General features: G+C 37.1%; 2 protein-coding genes across 2 annotated transcripts; both read left to right on the forward strand.

The window, feature by feature from the left end:
* Window positions 1-980: 980 nt before the first annotated feature.
* On the forward strand, window positions 981-6,031 carry LOC108674851 (KAT8 regulatory NSL complex subunit 2). Its single transcript, XM_018162835.2, has 4 exons — window positions 981-1,239; window positions 3,300-3,541; window positions 3,690-4,220; window positions 5,359-6,031. The coding sequence occupies exons 1-4, from the start codon at window positions 1,131-1,133 to the stop codon at window positions 5,512-5,514; spliced, it is 1,038 nt and encodes a 345-aa protein (XP_018018324.1). The 5' UTR covers window positions 981-1,130; the 3' UTR covers window positions 5,515-6,031.
* Window positions 6,032-7,295: 1,264 nt separating this feature from the next.
* On the forward strand, window positions 7,296-21,176 carry LOC108674773 (neither inactivation nor afterpotential protein C; the record flags this gene model as incomplete). The annotated part of the gene is made up of 20 exons (XM_018162749.2): window positions 7,296-7,440; window positions 7,998-8,085; window positions 8,394-8,493; window positions 9,225-9,365; window positions 10,769-10,916; window positions 11,207-11,300; window positions 11,808-11,921; window positions 12,690-12,761; window positions 13,133-13,246; window positions 13,724-13,818; window positions 14,485-14,578; window positions 14,905-15,107; window positions 15,743-15,917; window positions 16,230-16,359; window positions 17,277-17,378; window positions 17,789-17,900; window positions 18,413-18,557; window positions 19,475-19,628; window positions 20,108-20,245; window positions 21,097-21,176. Coding segments are annotated over exons 1-20 (2,436 nt in total), but the record flags the coding sequence as incomplete, so codon positions are not given.
* Between the last annotated feature and the right edge of the window lie 478 nt (window positions 21,177-21,654).

Below are 21,654 nucleotides of genomic sequence, written 5' to 3' on the forward strand. Positions count from 1 at the left end.
GCAAGGATGACCATGGGGCCTGAGAGCTTCTGCACTCTGCAGTTTTGGACCTCTTGTCTTGGCATGGGCCATGGAAGTCAATCCACTTTGTTCTTGCTTATAAAATGTCAGTGGGTGTGATGGTTTGGCTGCTTTGGCATGACAGCGTGTAAGAGAAAAGTTACACATAACATGAAAAAAATATCAGAAAGCAAGGGTCATTGCTTATAGAACTTGGCATAATAAATGATAGTTAAATTGGGTAAACTAATACAAGAAGGTAAGATAATTCGGGTGATGCATGTGTATATGTACATGAATGAACATACATACGTACATATAAATATATACTACACCCACATACACACTTATACATACATGTAAGCAACATTTCCATTTTGGTCACCTGTCTAAAGTTTGCTAACTCTAAGTCTACCTGACTTCAAAATGTATACAATCAAAAATTGAAAGATTTTCCTTTGTACATCAGCATCATAGTTCCCTCCCCCCAAAAGTTCACGCACAGAAAATTGTACATTTATGCATCTTAAATTAGCTAGTTGGTTTGGTCACTGAATCACCGTCACTTAATTCACTTTGGAGTTTGGGGCACGATCCACTGTGCTTCCTCTTTTCATTTCGTCAACCCAGTGGCAAAGGCAGACAGTAATTTAGTACCTACCCACCGCCAACAGCCTACAGGCTGTGCAATTACGAAAAATGGATGATTATAAAAATTGAATTTATATAAGGATATCTATTATAAAATATGAATTTATTTGTTTACCAACTTATTCAATATTTTTCCATACATGACTAAAAAGCTTTCCAGAAACGATCAGATATATGAAATCTTTTTATGCGTTATCATCACTCAAATCAAACTGATCGTCTGATGCAATAACTTTTTTAGGTAATTTGTTTGTGTATAAAACCTTGATCATCATCATGATCATGCCTTTACTGACCACATGTACGCACTGGCGACAGCCCGAATCTGCGCAGCAACTTGAACCATATAGAAGCCACTTGTAAAATCAAAACAAACTTTGGATGGAGGTGGTACCGTCACATCCGTGGTTGTGAATGGTTGATTTTTGTATATTTTAGAGCTTCAAATTTAATGTACGGTTAACTTCATTAATACCGAAATGAATAATGGAACTAAGAACTTTAAGATACATAAAGAGAATGCTCTCACCTTATTAGAACGTTTATCACATCATGAATCTGTGACTCAGTCGGGAAATTCACTTATACGTGAGTAGGCTACTTTTAGTTTTAGAAAAAGGTAAAATGTTTAGTATTGTGATTGTGAAGAGTTAACTCTTACCATTATGCATTAATTTTAGCCTTTTTAGGAATCATTAAATTGTAGTTACAGTGCTCTCTCGTCTCTCCATCTATTCACTAAACTCTAAAGTATGTTGGAATACCTAAATAAACAGAGTGGCAGAGCTCCAGAGCTCAGTGAAATGAGTGAATCATTAATAAGTTGACTATTAGTATCAGAAATTTTTTAGAATTCGTTCATTCAGGGTATGTACCGGTCATGGAAAATCTGGAAAGTCATGGAATTTGATTTTCTATTTTCCAGACCTGGAAAGTCATGGGATTTCAAGTAAAGTTTTATGTCATTAAATGCCTGAAAATATTAAGACTTCATGTTTATAATGTTTTAAAATGTATGTAAAATGTAATGTGCATAAATATGCTATATCTTTTAATAAATTGATAGTGATCAGACCTGCTGACTGCTGTTGTATATAGATTTCAATTTTAAGGTTGTATTGATGCAAAACGTAAAAAGATATGGATATCTTAAGTATAAGTTCTTGATGAAAAAGACCTTGCTTTGCAATCAGCAATTTATATAAAAGTGTTATAACTGATAAAAAAATGTCATGATTATATTTATCTGGTCTTATCTTATACTTTCAGAAAATAATTTGAACAATCAAAGATTATGAATTTTTCTTTGCAGTCTGCAGACATTGCATTGTACAATACATAACAGTCTGTGTTGCCTGTAGGCTGTATTAGGGTAAACACACCAATGACACCAAATTCCGACACAGCTGTAAGAAGATCACTGTATGCGCAATTCAAGTTCTGATTGCTTTATGTCACTCTCAAAACACCACACTACATGCCAGCAACAATGAAATGTGACAAACTGTTGCCATATTTATTTAAAAGCCTTTAGACTTCAAATCTACAAAATCCCTGATTTCTGACGCTGTGTGTGACTAAATTTGACATATTGTGAGACTAATTCCAACAGCGCTTCAAACTCGTACTAATTCGTAATTCCTGCGCCCTGTGTTGGAATTCCGACGCCCTGTGTGAGCTGTATCGGAATACAACACAGCTCGGAACAAGCTTGAATAAAAATTTTTAACTTTTTAATCAGGATTTTAATTAAGAGCTATTAAGCTTTTAATTAAGAAAATTTTAATTTTTGAACACAGCTGGGAATGAGCTGTGTGTGTCCAATTAGAAGCTGTGTTGGAATTAGTTTTTATGTATCTAAAACTGTCTCTTAACTTAATCATCTAATAATTTATTTACCACTTAAAATCAGCAAATACAAGTATACTTAAAGAATTCCTAATAGTTATATTCACAGACTTATTCAAAAGTCTCAAACCATAATATTCTTTCTACACAAACAGTTTATCACTATTTGGTAGAGCAAGGTCAACTATCAACTTTGACACATGTTTCAATGTTCTCACTAGTTGACTTGGACTTTTGCTCTGAGGATCTTAACATTTTCCCGCCAGACCTAGTGTTTTGACGGAATCTGGCACGCAATAATAGTATGACGTCACTATTTCAACCATCTACGCATGTGTGGAAGTAAGACAAAGCTTAATATAAAAGAATAAGTTGAGAAGTGTTGGAATTACATTACCTACCCATGATGTCGGAAAATGGTGCGTTTACCCTAGCCACATTATACCTATTATTTAGATGTGTTTCTTTCATCAATCACAGGTTGGAATGTTATATGCTTTCCTCTCATTTATGCCTAGAAAATTATTGCTTCAAATTGTTGATAATGAAACTACAATTGAGCTGCAGTAGGTAAAATTCAACAAAAATAGGCAACATAAGAATCTTGACTGCATTCTTGTGAGATAGAGTAAAAAAAAGAAAATTTTGCCAAGAGGGACAATAATTTTGCAATTTTTTAACCTACATAAATTCTTTAAGACAAATTGAGTTGTATTTAATTGTGATATAAACAATCAATTAACCCAAATTTCACATTCAACTGAATCAGCCTAATTTTCATTTTGTATAATATCTTGCAGAAACTCCTGATGCAAACAAAGTTGCTTGGCGCAACACTCCAGATGTACACTGCTTCAGTGTGGAGAATCAAAATGATGAAGATGAGGAATTGCTATCTCAATACAGCAAAGACAAACTATTGGGTGGGGACAGTGATGTGGAGAGTGGTGGAGACAGTGACTTGGAAACACTACAGTCAGCAGGCATCTGGACTGATGTGGAAACTGTAAAAGTTCACCTAGCTCACCTCAACAAGCTCAAAGTATGGTGAAGTTAAATTTATCTACAAACCCTCAAACTTGTATGAAAGCAGATTCAGCTGATATATCATACATTTTCAAAGTTATGATGATATCTAATTGAGAATTGTTCTCATTGTAAACAAATTGTTGCATATATTTTTCTTACAGAGTGCCTACTTGGATGAGTTTAGCTACCTACATCAGGAACTGAGAGAAAACCGACAACAGTATTTGGAGGAAGTGGCCGCTGAGCATCAAAGCCTTACAAGAATTCACAGTCAGCCAAAGGACACAGTTGAAGAGCAACAAATTTATACTCAACTCAAAGCTTTGCGGGGATATCGGCGTCATCATGGCAGGCAAGCACTTCTAAGAGCTGCATATTTGGAAAAACGTGCTAGCAAACTTGCAAATAATTCCGAGTCTGCTGCTACAATTAGTAAGGATCGCGGCAGCAGTAGCACTAAAAGCAACAAGCACTGTTGTCTCTATAGTCAAGGATCATGGAAATGTGGCGACCCTGCCATACCACTGGCAAAATATTGTGTCAAGCATATACTGGAAGATCCCCATCAGCAGCTGTACAGGGTGTGCGGGGTTGTGGAGGGTGGCAGTGAGCCCTGTGTCTCACCCATCATTCCTCTTCCTCATCTGCCAACCTGCCTCTATCACACGCCTGTCCCTCCACCTGATCAATTGGTAATTAATTAGCATAAAAATTTGAAGATTTATAATTTGTTGTAAATTTTGAAAATGAATCACTTATTCTCCAATCATTCCACCATGATCACAACTAGTGTCACGTTGGAGAATTACGGTACCTGATCCACATCTTTTGAGTGCTCAATTTCTGATGTTCATTTCTTACATTGAGTGTAAGTTTCATTTTGTTTGTCAATAAACTATTGTTTCATTTTGCTGAGTCATATTTTCATCCTCTTTATCTTCATGGAATGAAATCTCACAATTTTAACTCTATTTCTTTCTATTAACTGGATATAAAGAATTCAGTCAACTTGTTAGAAGAAAGTTTCACATTTTTAGATGAATTATTGAATAGTCTATTCAAATAATGTTTACATTTAATCATGTACCAGTATGTAAATAAACATCTAATTTGAAGAATGACTGCTACCAAAAGCTAATTGTACAGTCCACATTGAGATTAAAAAATAATTTTTAAAATAAATATCTATATTTCTATTAAGGTGAAGTATAGTATGTGTGTTGGTAAAGTATATTCACCCTTGAAATTTTAACTTTCATCTCATTCTCTTTCATTGAAATTTAAAGTAATATGATGATTTTTTCCTTCTCAGTTGTGACCTATTTTTTACATGATCATTAATAAATGAGAAAAAATGTTGAGCGACTGAATTTTTCATCAATTCAAAAAGTATCTATGGTACCTAGGTATATATTGTTTGAATCAGCTTCTGCATAATTGTTGCTTTTTTCAAAATCTTGATTTCTTTTGTTGTCAATTATTTATGGAAGCTCACTTAAAAGTATTGTACATGTACAAATAATAATAGTTTCCATTTTTACTCCATGACATTGGCTGGCATGCCATGTCAATGGTATGGCATCAATGGATGCACTTCAGTTTTTGTGTACCTATGTACTAATTGAAATGCCACATTATTAAATTCATTATTTTGTGTACGATCACCAAAATATCCATGCAAAAAAATTCTGTTCATATGGAACAATTATTCAGTTATTTGAGTTTTATCAAATATGCCGACTTTATTATCAATAAAAGGTAGGGGTCAGAAAAGCCTCTGAAATTTGACTGTCTTGCGATGAAGATGTAACCCTGAGCCTGATGTGTCAGAACAAGACTGCAGCTGAGGAAGCCTCAGCATCTTCAGGAGACCCCCCTGTGCTGACTCTGACTGATGACAGCGCGTCAGTGCTGGTACTGCCAGACGCTGACAACATCAAGGACAGCACTGCCAGCTCCGTGACAGAGACACCTGCTGTCTCTTGATAAAACATTGATTGTTGGATCAAACATAATTTAAGAATTGGTATTGGTCACACTTTATCTTCTACCAGACTACTACTTTTTCTATGTTGATTCAAGTCCAAAAAAAGTTGTAGTGTAAAAAAATGCTAAAATATTATTCAATAATTATTTAAGTCTGTAGGAAAAAATATTCTGTTCATAGATGACATCTCTTACAGTGTTTTTCTACCAGGTTCTTAGAGATGAAGTTGTTCTGACGATATCTGTAACGGTGCAACAAACACCATTACGATACCGATAGAATAAGTATACTCTAAATCTAATATAAGCTTCATCCTTGTATTGAAAAAAAAAACGGTGTTGGAGTAAGCTTTTAATTTATGTCATATTCATTTGATGATGCGATAAATATTAGTTATTGCCAGCCCTCCTCAGACACTTATCTCACCAACAATATTTGAAATTTATAATCGTTGATGAGTTTTGTTACTAAACACTAGATGAAATTTACTAAATAAAAAAGTATTATTAAACTGGCTTCCATGTCCTAGATATCCTTGCTGGCTGCCCTGAACCAACCGGATATTTTTTCACTTAAATATCAGAAAAGATTAAAGTTGTGATACTTTCTAATTTCAATATTGATAAGATCGTGCCCATGTTAGCATGTTGATTGCAATTGCTAGTGAAATTTGATATTAAATAATTTTTCATTTATCTGAAAGAAACTTGTGAATCCTTTTTCAACAAACGTGTGGTTCCAATTAAAAAAAAACTTGACTAACCAAGTGAATTAAGCGTTTTGTTTCATTCATTGGTAACGGTTTTTAAAAGCATGAACTTAATTGCCGTACAAATTTCTACTTTTGTTGGTTGATGAAATTTTACAAGTTGAAAGATGCGTACTGTTGGAAAATCTGCAATTTACCTAACACATGAGAGAATGGGAGGGCGAGTGAAGACATTGATACTTTTATCGGTCTTTTCGATGGGCCACTGAGCCAAACCTCGTACATCTCAGAGTAGGAAGCCTTGTTGCAGCTGAAGCTTTTGTAGAGCTTCCTCGTAAGCCGCTTACGGCTGCCTCTGTCGCCGTCGCTCTCGCGCAGTTGCGATCGCGGCCGACCTGTAAGACAGCGCGTCGCTCTTCGCAGGAACTAGGCTTCTTCCTGTAGGCAGGACAACCTTGTTATTGACGCAGTGATGTCATTTAAATAGACAACCTAACAAAAAGACATTTATAAACGACCCGTAGTGCCTCAAATTAAAAGACCACTTACGAGGAGTAGAATTATGCTCAAAATTCTTGAGAACGCAATTGTTGGCGCCTCAAAATTGTGCTGGGATGTTAATATGCTGTGATTTAGTAAGTCAATCGTTCCTTGCAAAGGGATTTATCTGGCGAGCGTGTTGAAGGAGAGCGCCGAATTGGATACGTCACCAACGTTGATCTACTAATTCGGTGAGAATTATTTTCTGGTACATATTTAGCCTTTCGAAATATTTTCATGGGCAATGACTAGAATTGCAGTTTAAAAAAAAATACCGTGAATTCGTTAACTTTTGAAGCTGTCCCCAAGTTTGCTAACGTGCACGTTGTCTGTTTTTATATAAAGTTTATACTACATTTATTTCATTTGTCACTCAATTTTTACAAAATTTACAGGTAGGCCGATCCAAAATGTATATTAATATTTTGTTATGTTCAATCATTACATCCGCTTCAATGAATATCATTATACGGTAATTAATGACTAATGAACATCATTATATGTTCGCGGCCTAATATTAGGCCACGGCAGTCGCCGGAATGGAGTACGACGGCTTGAGCGACGTGCTCGAGCTGAGCGCCCTGCCAGACCCTGCCGAGAAGTTCATGCTGGAGGGTCTGCTAGCTGAGGGCGCCTATGGGGCGGTCTACGAGGCCACGGACCGCTGGAAGTGTGGGTAGACCAGGGGCTGGTGTAGACGTGTGGGTAGACCAGGGGCTGGTGTAGACGTGTGGGTAGACATCGCACGAATTTGCTCGAATAATAAATTCGCTATTAACATGAACGATGAGGAATTCAGCCATCGTTAATGAGTTTTTTGTATATATCCTATCATGCACTGGCCGAAAGTTCGCCATGAAGGTATGAGCTCTCGCACGAATTTGTTCGAATAATAAATTCGCTATTAACATGAACGATGAGTAATTCAGCCATCGTTAATTAGTTATTTTATATATGTCCTATCCTGCACTGGCTGAAAGAAATACAAATGTTTATCCTAACTTATGATAAATTATTGATTCTGACATTGAAGTTGGCTCTGAAATGAATTTCCGAAGAAATCGTATTTGTTATCTATTGAATTGCAGGTAACGAACGACGTTGAAGATAAAATTGAGCCATATTTACTCAGAAGCTTGTCTTTAGAAAAATATAACTCATTATCTATATGACTAACTAAGTAGAATAATTAGACAAGCTTCATATTTACGTGCAGCTGGCACAACTCGGCAGTGTAGGAGAGCTGAGCAGACGTTGCCAGCGTCGCTGCCAGAAGCTGCCAGAAGACGTGATAGCCTACGTCCTGGCCGCCGCTGTCAAGGCATGTTAAGGCTCGCTTGTTACTCATTAAATTGCATATCAAAACATACAATATTATTGACGACTTTTCAATTAGTTTTTATTATTATCGTTTTATAAAGGAAGGCAAATTTTTTGTGTGCATTAGCTGTGAAAAATTCATGTTGAAGTTCATTTCGTGCCTGACTTAGATTCGGTTTGCCAAGAATAAACTTAAATTTATACATATTTAAATGTTATTTGGCTTCTTAATTTTAACTTCATTGACATACACTTCGTCATATTTTAATTCCACCGTAATTATAGTAACGTCTTTATTATTGCACACAGGGCCTGTGCTACATGTACAGCAAGCACAGCGTTCACCGGGACGTTAAGTGTGATAATCTCCTCATCACCGAGACCGGGGTCATAAAAATCTGTGATTTCGGTGCGTTTATTGACGATCCAGTTCTTCACAGTTAATTTTTTATTATTCGTACATATGGAAATTGTTCAATATATTGGTATTTATATTTGTAGTTTTGAAGTCTAAGGTAAGGTTTCGAGTCGTTCGGTTTAAAATGCTCCGTATTTGCCGTTCTTGCAGATCCCAATTTAAATAACTATATAGATGTTTTTCCATAATGTCATGAATGTTTTCATGCTGAATGTTTCCTGCTCCGAAATTTATTCAGCTGGCTTTACTCATATTTAAATCTATACATAGAGATAGTGAGCGATTCATCTTAATATATATTTAATTTTTGTGACCATGGAGATAACTAAATGTTAGTTGTAATATCCGCAGACTTTTTGAACATGTCAATCTCTGATTAAATTTGAAAACTGGAGTTCAACTTTCCTTCACGATAAATTCCAGTGTTTGCTCTTTCAGCTTTATTACTCGCGTGGTGTATGAACTGCATTTCGTTTTCACTAATAGAAATTTGGGCCAAACCTGTGAACATTAGTAAATTTGATCTGTTAATAACCAATTTGTTTTAAATCAAATGGCGCTAATTTATAATAATACAATAATATATTCGATTATTGAACACATTAAAGAAACTAATATTCAATTGTATAAACAAATTAATAGCAAGTTTTCGAAGAATTTATTTACATCTATTTTTTGAGGAGAAGTAATATTTTCTAATGATGGAGTCGTCGCCTGTACAGGCCAGGTGGGTTACCTAGACAGCACCCTCTCCCGCCGCAGCACTTGCGTGGGCTCTGTGTGCTGGGTGGCGCCTGAGGTCATCGCCTGCAGGAGCGACAAGCCCTACGACTACGACCTCCGCTGTGATGTCTGGAGTCTTGGTAAGCAATTGTGATGATTGTTTTTTATTTTCTATGATGTTTTTGGGCAATTAACTTATTGTAATAAATGTGTGTTACGCGCTGTGATGTATGGAGCCTTGGTAAGCAATTATGTTGATTAATTTTTATTTTGTATGATGTTTTGGGCCATTAAGTTATTGTAACAAGTGTGTGTTACGCGCTGTGATGTATGGAACCTTGGTAAGCAATTGGGATTATTAATTTTTATTTTCTATGATGTTTTTGGGCAATTAACTTATTGTAACAAATGTGTGTTACGCGCTGTGATGTATGGAGCCTCGGTATGTCATCGCATTGATTACTTCTCATTTGGAATAATATGGAAGCAATTGTTTTTTTTGTGCTTTGTAATAATATTTTTGTGCGGTGTGATGCTGGAAAATCGATAAGTGTCCCTAATGTTGTTATATCTTCGGCGGAAAGTTCTTTTTAAATCAAACTTGATAAGATGTTAATAAGAACAAGTATCAGACAGTGGCTCCAACACACAGCTGTATAATCGCCGTGATTTTATATCGCCATGTCAAGCACTTCATTCTTTTAATCTGCCTCAGCTCCGAATTTTTAATTTTAGTATAATTTTTGTTTAAATATTTTACAAGGGAAATAGCAAGTGTTACTCTGTGTCTTGATCAAGTCTTTGCAACTTTAAGTGGTGTCGTGAAATGGCTGACTATTTTATTTATACGGATACGGTGACGGTATCCAATCTCGAGGGCTGCTCGTTTTCGCTAAAAATGCAGAGCTTGTTTTTCTATTTATTTTATAATTAAAGCTGTAATAAACTACTAAAGTAGGCATTCAATCTTAAGAGAAAGGTACATTCTCTAGTACTTCCAAAAAATATTTATTAATATTCCTATAATAATGTGTAGCTCTATCCGAAATAACATTTTAAAGAAATAGCATGCGGGAAAGGAAGGCGGAGTCAGACAGACAAGACTGGCACAATTAGACACAGTCATCAAATCTTTTAACATTGTTGCAGTTATCGTTCCATAAAAAATTACTACGGCTATCAAATTACACGTTTATCCAAGCGCATCAAAACGGATAGAAGTCATCACTAGAAATTAAAATAAATAAAAGGCTTTTATTTTATAAAAATGGATAAAAGTCATCACTAAAAATGAAAATGAAATAAAAGGCTTTTATTTTATAAGAACGGATAAAAGTTATCACTAAAAATAAAAATGAAATAAAAGGCTTTTATTTTATAAAAATAAAATAAAAGGCTTTTATTTTATAAAATGGATAAAAGTCATCACTAAAAATGAAATAAAAGGCTTTTATTTTATAAAAATGAAATAAAAGGCTATTATTTTATAAAAATAAAATTAAAGGCTTTTATTTTTGAAAGTAAAATAGAATGCATCTGTCAGGCATCACGGCACTGGAGATGTGCGAGGGCACGCCGCCCCTCGCGTCCCTGCCCTCTGTACGCGCCCTCTTCCACATCGCCCACAACCCTCCTCCCTCACACCGGCGACCTCTCGACTGGTCCTCGAATTTTAGGGACTTTGTGGCCGAGTGAGTCATGCATACCCATTTAGACAACTGCTTTATACACCGTAAGATTTGTTTGCAACGTTCTCCTCAATTAGACTTTTATAGTTTTTTTCCTAGTTTTTTATTAGTTTTTTTTCCTAGGTTTTCCCTAGGTTTTTTCTTAGTTTTTTTTTCTTAGGTTTTTTCCTAGGTTATGACGGTGATATGAAATTCTTACTGATTTTTTACTATGGCTGTGTATCGGGTTATTCATTGATATATTTTATTCTATTGCTATTGAGTTTTATTGTATTTTCATTTCCCGATCTCAGATGTCTGGTGAAAAACCCCGACCACCGTCCCCACATGGAGGAGTTACTGGAGCACCCCTTCCTGTCCCCAGCTGTTGGGGAAGATGACACTCCTGTAAGTTTTTGTCAATGCGATGCTTCAGTCATCCAACGAATCCTGGCTATAAATAAACTGGATTAATAAACTATTACTGGGACGCAGTTATACGGAAAAGTTTGTTGATAGTCGGTGGGATCCCCGTATTGGACTATTCTTAATTTTTTAATTATTTATGAATGAATGTTATATTCTCACGCTAATTTTCAATTACTGAACTTAGGTATTAGGCTGCGATTTAAAAAAGTAAAAAAGTAGAACTCATGCGAGATCTAAAAAATAATAATATTTATCTCATAATTCGAACAAAATTTAAACATCAGCGTTAAATATGATTAAAGAAGTTTAAAGATTTAAACGGCAGCTTTAAATATGATAGAAATGAAAGAAGATGTAAGATCATCTACTACTATATTCAGTTATTATATCAATTATTTTAAAATATGATGAAAGAAGTGTAAGGAACATCTAATTTATTCAGTTGTTATAACAATTATTTTATACAATAAACTGCATATTATACAGATGAAGTCGCGGCTCGTGGAGATCTGCGTGCTGGGGGCGAGTGGCCCCGACAGAGCCACGCCCTGTGGTCCCACGCACGCACCTCAGGCCATCACACGTCGGGGCTTCATCAAGGTCTGGTGCTGCATTCAACACAATCATTGATGATGATGTGTTGAGTGGTGAAATGCTTCGTACACTATTGTTACAAAAGTCATTGTGGTAGAATCTTAGATACAAAAATTACAAGATAAGAATCTTTTTACAAGACAAGAATCTTTTTATAAGACAAGAATCTTTTTACAAGACAAGAATCTTTTTACAAGACAAGAATCTTTTTACAAGACAAGAATCTTCTTATAAGACAAGAATTCTACAAGACGTACAAAAATGTTTAAATTTTCATAAGGAATTCTAATGAATTATAGTTGGCTGGGAGATGACAAAACTCCGTGTTCAGTGGTTGCAAAGCAATATTGAAAGATGACATAAACAGTAATAATCGAACTTGTTGAAAACATGGTTGGTCATTGTGAATGTTTAAATACATGTTAGATGACATAAGTATCGGTATAAACATCTTTTTATGGTAAAAAAGTTTCGGTTCATGAGAATAATAGGATAATTCCAATTTGTCATCTTTCTTTCACAAAGCTCTTTATTAACTGATATCTTGGTCGAATTAATGGTAATTTAAAAACTTTAATCGAAGTATACGCGAAGAGATAAGTACCTACTCAAATTTTACTATAATAGTTTTCCGATATGCACCATTGTGTCCAAAATAAAGGAAAAAAATATTCTATTGATAGCGGGTTAAATTTTTTAACGCGCGAACCCTGTTATTACTTTAATTTAATGTGTAATCCCAACGTAAAAAATAACACTCTTAACTGTGACCAGCGAGAGCGCGACGGCCGCAGCGAACAGCTCATCGTCGAGGATCTCGCGGCGCTCGACGAGTACAACGAGCGCGTATGTATCAGTGATACCTGTAGTAGTTGTCATACCTGCAATGGTGTTCAAGTTTACCTAATATTCAGAACTATTTTGTATTAACGAAATTTTGCATGCGCAATGCTGCAAAATTCTGGTGCCAAATTTTTTATTGGTCATATCAATTTTATGTGTTCAAAATTATAATTGATAATCCGAAATGCGTCTCCCATAAAATGTATGTACCTGCACGTCTTGATTGGTATAGCAGTTTCTCGAGTATCTTAACTGCCAGGCTTATTTTGCTTGATGATGGCCTCGATGGCAGATTATAATTGTTGAATCTTGTTGTCATTTCCCTACGATTTAATTATTGTTTATATTCCTGATATGTACGGATGTTTGATCAGATTGTGGTAGAGGCGCTGGAGGAGCGGTGGCAGAGAGGACAGCTGTACACGTGGCTCGCCGACGTCCTGATCGCCGTTAACACCAACGCCGTCAAACACGCCTACGATGAACCGGTGAGTCAACACCAACGCCGTCAAACACGCCTACGATGAACTGGTGAGTCAACACCAACGCCGTCAAACACGCCTACGATGAACTGGTGAGTGTGCTGCACAGTGCTGGCCTAGCGGTCTACTTAGCGTCGTGCTGAGGGTTGTAAATGAGAGTTAATTTTACACATGATTGCGTGTATAGAATTCATTGTGAATTTCACACAATATTGCGTGTATAAATTCATTGTAAATTTTATCATTATTGCCTGTATAAAATTCATTGCGAATTTTACACAATGTTGTGTGTATAAATTCGCTCGGAATTTTTCATAGTGTATGTGCGATTTATTCGACAAACCTAGTCTCTAACCATGCCTAAAGCCCATGCCTACAGCTAGCAATGATTCACTTTTCCATCTTCGTTGCCAAATAACCAATTTTCATGAAGTGTTAAGCTGCTTATACGTATTAATGTGACGCAAACTCGTGTCTATGCAGACTCACAAGCAGTTCCTGCGTCGCGCTCGCTGCGACAACGCGCCGCACATCTTCGCCGTGGCTGACAAAGCTCATCAGGACCTCATGCACCACAGGTATGATGGGGTGATGACAGCACCACAGGTATGATGGGGTGATGACAGCACCTCATGCACCATCATAACAAATTTTTGGGACCGCCTAGGCTTCTTCCTATATGAGTCGCCAGCACAAGTACGAGACTGATTCTACTCTCTTGCATAAACACTGATGCAGGGTGGCCCAGTGGTTACAGTTCAGAGTACCAAGATTGGAGCAGAGAGGCGCGGGTTCGATCCCAGCTCTGTGCGCCAGTTTCTGGTCAGAATCGGCGAGGAGGCCGGGCGGTTAAGAATTAGAGCAGTGAGTTGCGAGTTCGAGACCGCAAAATGCTGTGAATGTTCTGCGATGTTAAGAATCGGCAACCGGCCTACTGCCTACTAAACGCTGAAACCGCTATTATTATTATTAAATAACTGGCTTTTGCGAAAATTTGTAGAGTGTTGATATTTTAATAGGAATCGTAACGACTTAACTGGTGAAGGTTGCCATTTTTTCAATAAATTGGTTGTCGTTTAGGCGCTACAGCTATATTTGCGTCACGAGATATCAGCTGTTCATGAGATGTTCAACTTCATGTTTGACCAATAAATTCTCGTAGAGAGATGATTTCGGATTCATTTTTTTAGGAACAATTTCACGGTACCAAATTCCTCCTCCTTTTATTTTGTTTGGTGATGCAGGCAAAATCAAACCATTCTTCTGACGGGAGAGTCTGGCGCCGGCAAGTCCTTCTCGTTCCTGAAAGTCATCGAGCATCTGTGCTACATCGGGGCGGTGAGACTGCTTAATTAGTAATTAACTTAATTAATACTTAAATAATAACTTATAATTAATTAATAATTGCATTTAAATATTAGTTGTGTTCTAGTGAACGAATGGTCTTAATCTCACTTTATTCATTATACCTACGATGTCAGCGTATTTTGGGATACTTTTTTTCAAGGAATAATGGAATAACAACCTCCAAAATGTAGTTTCATTTTTTAAAAAATGTTTCTATATTTTTATAAATGAATTTANAAACCGCTAAAAACACGGCTTCCACTTACGAGTTATGTAGCCGATAATCTTACGTTTCTTGAATTATCTTTTTCAAGCAGCAACATCAAGAAACGCTCGCTAAGAAGATTTATGGCGTAGTGACTATTCTGGACGCCATGGGCAACGCCACAACTGAGCTCAACGCCAGCGCCACGCGCCACACGCGCCACTTTGACTTGCTCTTCAGCAGCTCCGGCAAGCTCTGTGGCTTACATGTGGCACTCAGCTGCCTGGACAAACTGCGCCTCACTAATGTGCCCAGGCATGGAGTTGATTACTAATGTGCCCAGGCATGGAGTTGATTACTAATGTGCCCAGGCATGGAGTTAATTACTATTGCGCCCAGGCATGGAGTTAATTACTATTGTGCCCAGGCATGGAACACTAACTAGAATTACTTTTAAACGATTTTTTTTATAGTGGGACGCATTTATGGAGGTGTTATTCATACACAGGGATTCAGAGATAAATGAACATTTTTACTCAAGACTGAACAGTTGCTCATACTGATGAACGGCACATTCTCTGCTCACCGAACACTGTTATTCTACTCTGACATACGCTCTAGATCCTCTCGACCAACATTCACTGCTCACTGTACAAACTGTTAGAAAAATTAGCGTTAACGGTATAACCGGCGTTTCAGTGGCCGGTCGGCACGTGAAAAGAAACTTCGTGTCGCCGTTTTTATTCTAATTTAACACTAGAAATCCGTAAAATATCTGATAAAAACGGCTAAACAGTTTATTTTCACGGGGCAACCGGCCACTTAAACGCCAGTAGAACAGTTTTTTCACGTTTTTTTTTCTAACAGTGCATTGTTACTCAGTTCTGAAGGCCGCTGTTGATTAAGTGATAACTCAAGCAACACTGGCTAATGAAGATCCTTGTACGCAGCGGAGGCGGCAACTTGCACCTGCTGTACTACCTGTACGACGGCCTGGCGCTCAGCTCCCGTCTGCCGCAGTTCGGGCTGAGCGTAGGGCGGCGCTACGCCCTCCTGCCCACGCATCACTGCGACAACGAAGTCCAGAACGCCCACAAACTCGCCCAGATGGAGGAAGCCCTGCTTGTGCGCTCTATTTTGTTTATATTTTTGTCTCAATACATTTCTAATATTTGCTCCAGCAATTTTTTATTTGGGTTTAAATTTTTTAAGCGCTCTATTTCGCATACTTTCTTTGTATTTGTATCTCAATACATTTCTAATATTTGCTCCAGCAATTTTTTATTCAGGTTTAAATTTTTTTAACCATATTCATGCTATGCGCATGCTGAGACTATTAGTGTGAAGGGTATTGCTCAACTGAACAACTCTAATGCGTTATGCATCGTCCATTATTCAAGCAAAATAACAAGCCCGTAAATTTAATTTTCTGTGCAGCTCATCGGTTTCTCTAAGGATGAAATTACGACCGCTTACCACATCCTGGCCGCCATCCTGCACCTCGGCAACGTCCGCTTCGGAGACTCACAAGTGGCCACGGTGGAGGACCAAGCCCCGGTTGTAGAAGGTAATCTTTTTCGCAATTTCAAAATTCATTTTTAGCGCATTTTCTCATTTATGTAAAAAAGCTGCTATTGTGCTCGTCATGTCCGTCCGTCCGTCTGTTCGTGACTTCACGTTTTTTTTCGACGAGAAAATGCGCTCTCTGTCACTCACTGCAGTGAGTACTGAGTTATATTTTTTTAATGATTTGTTGCTGGGAAGGGATTAGTGGAGTGAATGTTTAATTTATTTTTCGAGAATTCTCTTCACGATGTAGTTAACTAATAGAAATAGGCAAAATATAGTTCATAAATTTAAGGTTAAGAATTGGATCCTAAACACGTTGAAAAAATTATGTACAACATGCATCTCACGAGTCAACGGATGTTTGCCGTAACTTTTCAATGTTGTTATGCAGATTGTTCTGCGCCGAAAGGAAGGGAACTACTATCTTGTTAAAAACACCGATCTGAATAAAGCATCTGTGGTTGGTATTTTATTGCACTTAGCTTCAGTTCATTAAAACTTCAGTTAACACGTATGCAACGTGAACTTTATTTAAGCAAAGATGAGTTTGAAAAAAACTTTTTTAAATATCAAAAACCAGCGCAACATTCTTGATCGACAAACTGCTTAATAAAGCTTTTAAGGTACCGCCAGAAAATCTGGCGTTAGGGCACAAGATCGCTCTTGAAGCAACACCTGATGCACGATGCTGTTGCTTGCTTCTCGCCGCTGGTAGTGTTGCAGGGGAGGTCGATCTGGGATTGTGCTCAGGAAAACGTCCAATTGTCTCATGAAGGTCTCCAGGGTGAACTCCCCCTCTCTTAGATCCTTTGATATGTAACATATCGCATATGTAACTTATCACTACTGGTATCCCTTCGCAACCTCAATATGTTCAGGAGGTTAAACGTAACAATAACTTATCCCCCCGCATAGCTGCTCGCCAGCTCGGGGTGGACCACCGTAAGCTGTCATGGGCGCTGTGCCAGAGCTGTCGGGTCTCTCCTACTGGCGATGTCAGCCCCAGTGCGCATTCAGGTCTGCTATTATTATATAATATATTTATATTTGCGCTGTCATTGTTCTTATTGCCCTGGAAATTTAATTCTGATCGATTTTGTAATTATTCTCTTTTTAATCTATAGTAATGGTCCTGAGAGTGATAATTTTCGATGTAATCTACTCTGCACTCTAATGTGTTAGTGGCTTTGAACGAGTTTCATTATGTTCATTTTATTCATTGTATTCATTGTGTTCATTGTATTCATTGTGTTAATTGTATTCATTATGTTCATGGTTTTCATTGTGTTAATTGTATTTATTGTGTTCATTGTATTAATTGTATTCATTATGTTCTAGTTTTTCATTGTATTCATTGTATTTATTGTGTTCATTGTATTCAACATATTCATTATATAAATGAAGGTTATTATGCTGATTGTGTTCAGGCGCGCGGGCGTCGGCGGCGCGCGACGCGCTGGTGCAGGCGCTGTACGCGCGGCTCGTCGACACCGTCGTGGAGCTCATCAACGCCAAGATGGCGCCTAAACCTGCCTACAGGTCTCTTAAAAAATTATTATAAAATAAAATGACAAGAATTATCTAAGAAATGATCAAAAATTTTAATTTTTAATCTGCGTGAATTTTTTCGGATCTTACTTCGTTAGGAACCAATTACAAAATGAAATCGTACTTCGTTCTAAGATGTATTTTATTTGAAATTGCCGAGGTTATTTTGTTTTGTTGTAATTCTTTGTTCGGTGTTTCATTCGCCGTAGAATCTCAACGCAGAGCTCGGCAAAAGTTTTCACTCGTCGAATCCTTTGTAGGATATTTGTATTTACATCTATTCTTCCATGCACACTGACACAAATACAAATAAAACGTACGAAATATAGTTAAACGTACGAAATATAGTTGAACGAACGAAATATAGTTAAACGAACAAAGTAAAGTTAAACGTACGAAATTTACTTAAACGTACGAAATATAGTTAAACGTACGAAATATAATAAACTATTATTGATCGTAAAATGACTTGAAGGTAAGCAATAATACTTTGATATGGACAGGAAAGGGCCCCGTCTGGCAGTAAGTGTGATGGACATGGCAGGTTTTGAAGCTACTGAACACAACGGACTAGAACAACTGCTTGTGAATGTTCTCAATGAACAAATGCAGTTCTACTACAACCAAGTCGTGTTCTCCTGGGAGATGGTGAGTCTGTTCAAAACCTTCTGAAGTAATTTGATGCACTTGAGCAGCATTAGTGAAAAAGTTGTAACTTTTTATATTTCTGCTCTGTTGGGTTACTAATGACTTTTGCTGGAAAAGTGAAGCATTATTTTTGTTTATTAAGATATGCCTATAAATGTCGATAGTTATGTATAATCATGTGATGGCTTATAGTAGTGGTGCTCGTGTAACAACCATGAGCGAAACGGCGTGTTTAGAACAGATTAAATAAAGTTGTACCTCATTATAAATATAGTCATAATTTGGTTCAGTATTTGACCATAACGCCCTGAATAGATTTGGTTTATTGCTTTTAGAGTATCTTCAGTTCAATTTCGTCTTAGGTATATACACGACTACATTATTTAAGTGGAAAGAAATAGAAACTGGTTACAGAACACAGCTAGGAATGCTAGTGAGAAGAAAATACAAAGAAAGCTGCAACAATTAAGCATACTAAATTAAAAATTCTAACCATGTAATGGAATTAATGTATGAAAACTTTGAAAATGAGAATATTTGATAAAATTAAAAAATTCTAATAAGTAGGCAATGATTTCAAATCTATCAATGTTCACGTGAGTAGTCGCTGAGAATAACGTTTAATCGCTAAAATAATGTTAAACGCTGAAATAACGTTAAACGCTATAATAACGTTGAAACTCTAAAATAACGTTACAACGCTAAAATAACGTTAAAACGTTAAAAATAATGGTTATACGCTAAAATAATGTTACAACGCTATAACAACGTTAAACGCTAAAATAACGTTAAACGCTAGAATAACGTTAAAACGCTAAAATAACGTTAAGCGCTAAAATAACGTTACAACACTAAAATAACGTTAAACGCTATAAATAATAAATAAATAGCTAAATAACAACATGGCAATATTGGAGAACGACTACGAGAGCGAAGGCGTAGCGGGCACGCAGAGCTTCAGCTTCCCTGACAACCGCCACCTGCTGGAGGTGTTCCTCGCCAAGCGCGTGGGGCTGCTGGACCTGCTCGACGACTGCACCAAGCACGCGTCTGGGGAAACGTCGCTCCAGGGTAGGTCTCTTGGGGTCACCGAACTTGTTAATCTCGTGATTAAAAACGGCGAATTTGACATTAAACATGGTAAACTGAAGATGAAACATTCTAAACTCGAGATTAAAGAACTTAAATTCGAGATTAAAGATTTAAATCGGTGAACTCGAGTTACATATAAAGATTAAATATGGTAAATTTGAGATTAAACATGCTAAACTCGAGAATAAACAACTTAAACTCGAGATTAAATACGGTTAACTCTAGATTAAAATCGGTGAACTCGAGATTAAACAAGGCAAACTCGATATTAAATACGTAAACTTGAAATTAAACACGGTAGATTAAACTCGGCAAACTCGTGATTAAAAACGGCCCTTGAGTGGGTCATCCTGACCCAGTTTGTTGCAGCGAATGAGCAAATCAGTGCCACGTGCAGAAAGTGTGTTAGTATGATTTGACCCATTCATTTCTCTGAGTGTACCGACATTTCGGTGCAGATAAGCTCGGCAGTCGCGCGGACGGTCGTCTCATCACGCGGCTCTCTAACACAGAGTTCGCCGTGGCGCACTACGTGGGCCGCGTCAAGTACCACATCGCGGACATGGTGCACCGCAACACGGACCACATCACCACCGGTGCGCTGCATTAATATATCATCATTATTAAATTTAACCATCTTTTAATGGTCTCGAATCTCTCTATCTAAGATACTCAGTTGTTTCTGTTAGCAATTATTAGTCAACAATCGCAACAAGGATCACATCGCCACGGGTGCGTTGCATTGTTAAATCATCATTATTAAATTTAACCATCTTTTTAATGGTCTTGATTCTCTCTAAGATACTCGGTTGTTTCTATTATCCATTAGTAGTCAACGATCGATCCTTTGGCCACGAAAAGGCGCGCTGGTATCGATTTATAATCATTTTTAAATGCCTCTAGTTTGTACCGTCGAAAGAACTCATTTGTCTGTTCTAAAAATCATCGGTCTTCAACGATCACCAATTGCCCTCATTTTTCACGATCCCAAAGATTTACTCAAAGCCTAAAAGCAGATGCAGTTGATGGTTCTCCGCTACTTTTTTTCTTTATTCTGAACTGCTCATGAGGAATGTTGGCCGGCATAACAGCTTTACATTTACTTTCTAATTCGTCTGTTTTTCATACGTGATCGTTTAGCTCCTTTGAGTTTTCGTTGTCATCTCGATCACGCAGTGGCTGGATGTGGTCTTTTCTATGGGTTATATTGCATGGCAATAAACTTGTTTAGCGCGGGATTTGCAATTATTTGATTGCAAAAAACTATTGTCCCCGCTTGCATGCTCACAGACAACAGTTGCTTGAGAAGGATGTCAATTTGATACAGTAAAAATAACGATGATTGGAAAAATTTAACATTACATTAATAACCACATTAATAACGTTCAAAATATTTGATATTTCACGCAGTGATAGTGTCTAGATGAACAGAAATGTTTGTTTTCAGAGCTCGTACACACGCTGAGAGGATCATCGCTGCCGCTGGTGGCAGCAATGTTCTCAGCACAGCTCACGCGGTCAGGGCAGGTACTTTCAAAACTTTGCTAAGTGCTCGTAGCGGCTTAAGTCCAACGTAAGTCCGCTAAGTTCGCGTAACTCCAAATGATTGTACCTTCAAAACATTTCCGCACCGAGTTCCGTCCGCGAAAGTCGACTTAACTCTACGCTTGCTGGAAGCACCCGTAAGTCGGGTTAGATTGTTAGAAGAACCTCCATGGCAGTAAATTTGCAGCAAAGCAATTTTAAATGAGTGATTTACATACTCTATGGTGAATTGTAAATACTTTTTATTGATTTCTTTCAAAGTAAAATGTTATGCTATCAATGAAACAATATGATTTGTGTTTTTAGTGTTGACTCTTGACAGTTATTTGTTTTTTATAATGTGTGAGAAATTGGAAGTAAATGTTTCATTCAAAGTAACATAATTTCAAGTCATTTTACGGTAGTATGATCCAACATTAATATTTTTTATCTACCAAAATAAATAAAGAAATAATAAAAT

This window comes from Hyalella azteca, unplaced genomic scaffold (genome assembly GCF_000764305.2).
Source record: "Hyalella azteca isolate HAZT.00-mixed unplaced genomic scaffold, Hazt_2.0.2 contig11184, whole genome shotgun sequence".
Classification (NCBI taxonomy): domain Eukaryota; kingdom Metazoa; phylum Arthropoda; class Malacostraca; order Amphipoda; family Hyalellidae; genus Hyalella; species Hyalella azteca.

What these genes read in the sequence shown, in the direction of transcription:
- LOC108674851 (XM_018162835.2), top strand. Translation starts at nt 1,131, where the DNA reads ATGAATAATGGAACTAAGAACTTTAAGATACATAAAGAGAATGCTCTC. An exon ending in CTCACCTCAACAAGCTCAAA is followed by an intron (nt 3,542 to 3,689) that starts GTATGGTGAAGT and finishes TTTTTCTTACAG; the next exon opens with AGTGCCTACTTGGATGAGTT. An exon ending in TCCCTCCACCTGATCAATTG is followed by an intron (nt 4,221 to 5,358) that starts GTAATTAATTAG and finishes CTGATGTGTCAG; the next exon opens with AACAAGACTGCAGCTGAGGA.